The sequence below is a fragment of the Pistacia vera genome, unplaced genomic scaffold (assembly GCF_008641045.1).
Source record: "Pistacia vera cultivar Batoury unplaced genomic scaffold, PisVer_v2 Contig281, whole genome shotgun sequence".
Taxonomy (NCBI): Eukaryota; Viridiplantae; Streptophyta; class Magnoliopsida; order Sapindales; family Anacardiaceae; genus Pistacia; species Pistacia vera.
In genome coordinates, this window is record NW_022196092.1 from 1 (window position 1) to 6642 (window position 6642).

At 34.7% G+C, this 6642-nt stretch overlaps 2 protein-coding genes across 3 annotated transcripts; both read left to right on the plus strand.

Annotated features, from left to right (window-relative positions):
* Positions 1–3: 3 nt before the first annotated feature.
* Positions 4–3051, plus strand: LOC116134050 (WD repeat-containing protein ATCSA-1-like; the record flags this gene model as incomplete). The annotated part of the gene is made up of 8 exons (XM_031419696.1): positions 4–141; positions 253–412; positions 634–812; positions 1516–1759; positions 2106–2260; positions 2394–2483; positions 2621–2692; positions 2787–3051. Coding segments are annotated over 8 exons (1080 nt in total), but the record flags the coding sequence as incomplete, so codon positions are not given.
* Positions 3052–4865: 1814 nt separating this feature from the next.
* On the plus strand, positions 4866–6142 carry LOC116134044 (F-box/kelch-repeat protein At5g43190-like). Of its 2 annotated transcripts, XM_031419689.1 has the most exons (2): positions 4882–5139; positions 5564–6142. In XM_031419689.1, the coding sequence occupies exons 1-2, from the start codon at positions 5057–5059 to the stop codon at positions 6114–6116; spliced, it is 636 nt and encodes a 211-aa protein (XP_031275549.1). In that variant the 5' UTR covers positions 4882–5056; the 3' UTR covers positions 6117–6142. The 2 variants fall into 2 exon arrangements, with proteins under 2 accessions (XP_031275548.1, XP_031275549.1); XM_031419688.1 differs by having other exon boundaries at positions 4866–6142.
* Positions 6143–6642: the final 500 nt, after the last annotated feature.

Here is a 6642-nt window from a genome sequence, read left to right on the forward strand (position 1 = left end):
GTATTTGTTGTTGATAAGCAGCATCAACACGGTCATAAGTACGCCGTATCCTCGGCCGTATGGTATCCTATTGACACTGGCCTATTTATAACGGGATCCTATGATCATTGTGTAAAAGTATGGGATACTAATACTACTCAGGTATGTTAACTTCTCATTCGTCTTTCTTATTGTGCTTTATATTATCCAAAGTCATGCCAATTTTTTTTTTTTTTTTAAATGTTTTTTCGTTATTTAATTTTGTTTTTATAGGTAGTCATGAATTTCAAAATGCCTGGAAAGGTTTATAGAAATGCAATGTCTTCATTGGCAACATCCCACATGCTAATTGCTGTTGGAACTGAAGATGTTCAAGTTCGCCTTTGTGATATTGCCTCTGGGGCATTTTCCCACACATTGTCTGGTCACCGTGGTAAGCTCATGCTTTTGTGAAATTACTCTATTTATCATATCATTTTAACAATTGTCACCAAATTTTTGTCACATGGATCATTGTTATCTTTCACTGATATTCCACAGTTGTTAGAATATTATACCAAGTTGATCCTGCTTATTGGAGGGATGCAGCATGTAATGATTACTTTAGAGTGGGTACGAAAATATAAGTCTGCATATGTTGTTTGATGATGACAGATGGCATAATGACAGTAGAATGGTCTACATCCAGTGAGTGGGTTTTAGTAACAGGGGGATGTGATGGTGCTATACGTTTTTGGGATATCAGACGTGCTGGATGTTTTCGTGTTTTGGATCAGTCTCAGTCTCAGCTAGGGAGACGCCCACCTCTCATGGAGCGCACCAGCATGAATAAGGTACTTTCCTGATAATCTAGTCTTTTTCTGCTTGAAAGGCAACCGCTAGTTCAAAACTGTTTCTTAAATTGCAAATTGATGCCCACTTGATAACTTTTCATTCATAACATGATTTAGAAGCAAACCTTTAAAACTAACAACTGTGAGAGTAGATTTTCCCTTGGTTGCCTTTTGATGTTTGTTTTGTATACTATATACTATATAAGCTACATATATGTAAAGTTGTTTGTACATTTGTAATCACATGTATATGTTGCAATGAAATAGTCTTGTGCTGATTTTATGTATGAAATTAGTCTTACGTGAATGTTATATTTCTCATGTGCTTATTTAGTTAGTTGACGATAATAAGCTAATGGAGTATAATTACAGTGCTGTAAACTCTCCCTGAGCTAATTAATGATGACCCCAAGTACCAATTTGTATAAAATGATACTGAGGTTACTTTCGTGATGATATTCAAGCCAAATTGTGAGATATTCATGTAATCATGTGCATGGGCGGTGACAACCATAATAGGCTATTGTCAAATTATGCTTCCTGCATAGGTTGTGGATTTCGGTCATTTGTTTTGCCTGCTTTCCATCATTAACTAATTTGTTGGAACTGCATTAAATTATGTGTTGCTGTGCCTGTGATTTGTGAAATGTCATTAACCTATTAATTATCTTTTCTAAACATTATTATTTATATCCTTGTGCAGGTTTCAACATCAAAGTCCTTGTCAGCAGGTCAAAATTTATCCATAAAACCAAAGGCAGCACAAAGGAGGTCTGCTAATGGAAATGGTTTAAAGCAGTCACTTGTTGGTCGAAACCCAGTCAAGGGATCTGTGAAGCAGAGATTGCATCCAGGGATGTTGTCTGGTCAGGATCGTGCCACTGCTCATTATGGTGCTGTTACTGGCCTGAAAGTAACTGAGGATGGAATGTATCTCCTCAGTGCAGGTTGGGTTTTGTCCATTTCCTGGAGTTGATATAAATACTATTTGTGGGACGAATTGAATGTAGATTGTATGAAGTAATCATATAGGTCAAATTTATGGTACCTGCTGCAATATATACTTCAATTTTCTCAGAGCTAATTTATTTTTTAATAAATGTTGCTAATTGTAATAAATTATGATTTGTTGAATTTTTTATGGCTTTCTGTATCTTTTTAACTAACTGCAGTTTCAGGTTTATATCATTGCATCTGTACTTGATGAATTATGTGAACTAGTAGTAAAAATGGACAACCTTTTTTCCTAATTCCAAATCATGACAGTTCTTTTTCTCTGCTTTCCAATTTCAGGGTCTGATTCAAGAATAAGGTTGTGGGACCTGGAATCTGGCTGCAATACACTTGTGAACTTTGAAACCGTTCGCTTACAAACCAGCAAGGCAATACAGTTAGCAACATCACCCGATCCAGCTCTTGCTTTTGTTCCATGCATGACAGCTGTTAAAGTAAAACATCTTTTCATCGGCATCTTTTTTTTTTTTTTTTTTAATTTTTGTTTCTCTTTTAATCTATAGACAATTTTCCACTAGAATGGGACATTTTTTCATGGGAACCTTATGTGTCTTTTCTTCTTCCTAGGCATTTGATGTTTGGACAGGTAAGACATGTTTGGCATTTCGCGGCCATTATGAATTTGTCAATTGTTGCTGGTTTAGCTCCCAGGATCAGGTATTCACTGTTTTGACGTGGCTTAATTAATCATTGGTATTTGAACTAAGACAATGAAGTGTGTTTGTCTATTACTCATCAGGCCATGTATTATGTATATTGTGCCAGTCATTTAACTGATTTGCCGCTTGTTGCAGGAACTGTACACAGGTGGCAATGATAGACAAATTCTTGTCTGGTCTCCATCCAAATCTAGTTCTGATGACATGGTAGACCCTTTGAATTTTTTCACTGTTTATTTTACTTAAGATATCAAACTCTGGTGGAGTGTCTTGACCTAATTTAGTTGAGATGAACTTTCAGGATTTAGGGCCTGGGCAGGATCACGATAACTGGAGCGATTGACTTTTGCTGCTGTATAAACAAGTTCCATATATTGAGATCATCACCATCTAATTTGTACACGCACAATAACTCGTCAAATATGTACAATCTTTGCGGTTTCATGTATATGCTCGGTATTTGTTTGTTTGACATTATATTTTTGGTCAGTTTTTTGTGTAGAAATTGGGTTAATGTACATGTTTAATAATAAAATCCCTCCTTCCAATTGCCAATACATATATTATTAACAATTTTACTTGTGGTAATTGAAATACATGAGTTGTGACTTGTGGGTCATCTGTCATGTATATTGTGCTAGAAGGATTAAAAGAATTTGAGCTATTAATTTGAAGAATGTAGTAGCTTATCTGGTGATGCTTCTCAGCTTCTGCCTTGCAGTTAGCGGGATTTTTGGTTCTAATCCACGAAGCTCTTTCATCACTGGATCATACAATATGTTTATGATCACATTGTTGTAAGAATATCTTCTCTTTTAAGAGTTTCGATGATGCTTAGCCTAAGAATATGATACAGAAGTGAAGAAACAATAAAAGGTATGGATGAGGATGACAGCCAACCGGTAAAAATAAGACGCCGGACAATTAAATTCGATAAAAGTAGAGATTAGCCGATTATAGAGATGAGAATGGGTAAAAGGAATGCCCTGAGCCCTCTATGGGTTTAAATAATGTCCTAGCCAGGAACGGTTCTCCCTAGAATCTCATGAATATTATGATTAAGTGAGAGTTATTTTATAAATAAAATCCAAAATCCCAACCTTATACTATTATGTGAACTCCCAAGCCCCAAAGCAGTTTGATACAATAATTTTGTTAATTATCCTCTTCAACTACTTTTAGCCCTTGGATGCAAATATCGTTGATTATTTCGTTTCAAAACCACAAAATGGTAAAAGATTGTCAAATTTAACCTTATTTAATTAGACTAATCCTTCGTAATTTTACAATATCAGAGATGATAGCTGGAAAGGTCCATGACCATGACCATGGCCATATGTAACTTTTATTCTTAAATCATTAATACTAATTAATAATAGTTGATCTTTCAAGTAGCATTAATTAAATTATTTTTTTTGTTATCAGGATATTCGAGTTAGTTTGTGTGAACTTCAACTAATTAAACCCTGAAGTGAATGACAAAATAAACCCCTCAGTGGCCACCCCAATTAGACATTAATTAACTTTCATGATCAACTAAATGAAATCCTTGAAGATGCCACAAATTGGGGGCAAAAGATTCAAATTATAAAAAAGATTTGCAGGATCTTACTGAAAACAATATTTGCATCAACTCATTTTTCATTTATGAATTTATATGGATGCCATGACAATAACATGGTGCATCCCATTCTCATGTCACCTTAAACCATCTGTATTCTAGACTCTTGATATATATGTATATACATATAATAAAGGTTAAAACTTGATTAAATAACTCTTAAATATTACAGTCGGCCCCTCATTCTGAAATATGTGTTGTTTACTTTTTTAAGGTTGAATTTTACGCCTCTTTATTGAATCGAGTCCGGTTAAATTTTAGATTCAATAATAGAATATAAATTACTTGTTTGATAATTGATACTTGTAAAACACTTCGCCTTTGTATTCTGTTGAACTAGTTTAAAAACTTTGTTAACTTCATTAAATAAATGTTGACATGTAAGAAAATATTATCTATACCATATTTTATTCAATTTCAAATAGTCCTTGAAAATGAGATTTATATAGTATATAGTATTTCATCAGATCAATCAAATAAGAAAATAGACAATCATGTATTGGATCATTAATTTTTAAATGATAACTAAATTATATAGTATATAGTAATGATCATTGAGCATCACTCATCTCACCCTGTGGTTACTCTAATTCTCTTAACACTTTTTTATTATCAACTAATCAATTTTCTATATATATGTATAAATTTTATTAAACAAGAAAAGTGCCGCACAGACTGACACGTGACGAGAAAAGGCCACATAATGATATTATAAACTGTTACAGTTTGTGTCAATGGTTTCCTACGTGCCAAAATTCTAAATTAATAGGGCAATCCAAACAGAGTCTCTCTCCAAAGACAATTTCACAACAAAAGAAGAGTCATACCCATCTCTCTCTATTCTCAATTCTCAAACCATCAAGCAAACAAACAGGTTCCATGTCTGCAGTTATGAACATGAAGGACCAACGAGGTCTCCAACTCCAATCATCAGAAATGGATCCTGTCATATGGAGCCGTTTGCCGGAGGAACTCTTGGAGCATATTCTCTATTTTTTGCCTCTCAAAACGTTCTTGAATTTGAGATCAACATGTAAGCATTTCAAGACTCTTCTATTTTCACCTTCTTTTATGTCTAAGTACTCCTCTTCTTCTTCAAGTTTCTCTTCTTTTATTTTGCTATCTCACCCCCAGTGTTATCGTCACTTCCCTCTTTATGACTCCAACCTCGGAACCTGGCGCTATTTGTCTCGCTTCCTCTCTGATTTGCTACCCTGCGCCGCTGGTGTTCCATGTACTCTTTTGTCGTCCTCTAATGGCCTCTTTTGCTTTTCTCTTCCTACCTTGTCTTCTTTTCTTGTCTGCAATCTATTGACCAAGTCTTCGAGAATCATCAAATTCCCCACTTACCGTTTTGCATTTGAGTCGCTAACTTTGGTTTCTACGCCTTTGGGTTATAAAATCTTTATGTTTTCCACAAAATTTTCTTCGAATTACTCTTTTGTTTATGATTCAAGGGACCTATGTTGGAGAACATTCGCTGTTTTTGAGTCGATTCTGAGCGACAATAATCATCAAGAAACCGTATTCTGTAATGGGTCATTGTACTTTACAACTCCAGAGCCGTTTTCAATAGTGACCTTTGATTTGGAAAGTGGGAAATGGGACAGACTCAAATGTAACATGCCTGCGGAGGTTACTTTTGTCAGGCTGGTGAGTGATGGTGAAGGGAAGTTGTATTTGATTGGTGGAGTTGGAAGAAATGGGATTTCAAGGAGCATGAAACTGTGGGAATTGAGTGATGAAGGGACATGGATTGAAGTGGAGAGCTTGCCTGAATTGATGTGTAGAAAATTTATGTCAATTTGTTATCACAATTATGAGCATGTTTATTGCTTTTGGCATCAGGGGATGATCTGTGTTTGCTGCTACACATGGCCAGAAATTTTGTACTTGAAGGTTTCCAGAAGGACTTGGCATTGGTTGCCCAGATGCCCTTCAATTCCAGAGAAGTGGAGCTGTGGTTTCAGGTGGTTTTCGTTTGTTCCAGAGTTGTACGCTTTGGTTTGACTTATTTTATCTTCATATGTCAGATTGTGCGCCACTGATTTTTGCCATGTTGGTCTTGTTGTATTGATACTATCTCTGTTCATTAATCATCATCACTCATCTTTGGTGTATATATAAATACAAATTCCGGGATTTGCTATTTGTAGTTTCAACTGCTTTCATATGTAATTTTTGTTTTCAGATATCTCTCCATATTTATGATATCCAGTACCCTGCCCTGAGTTGAAAGTTAGTGCATTTATAATGGTTATTGAAGATACAACTCCGCATTTATGATGGTTATTGACGATACAACTCCAGCCTCCTTTCATAAAATAAAGTTCACTGAAATATTTTAGTCAAGATTCTACTTCTCCGGTGTTTGTCTGTATAATATAGCACAATGGGAGGTTCAATCATATAATGTTTTATTCTAAGGTATATTATATTAATGAAAAAAAAAATTTACTTTAAAAATTATTGGAAATGTTTAAAAAATATATTTAATTGATTTAAATAAATTAGTGAATAATATATTTGGTTATGA

Excerpts from the sequence above, each read along its gene's own strand:
- LOC116134044 (XM_031419688.1), top strand. The coding sequence starts at position 4,986 with ATGTCTGCAGTTATGAACATGAAGGACCAACGAGGTCTCCAACTCCAA.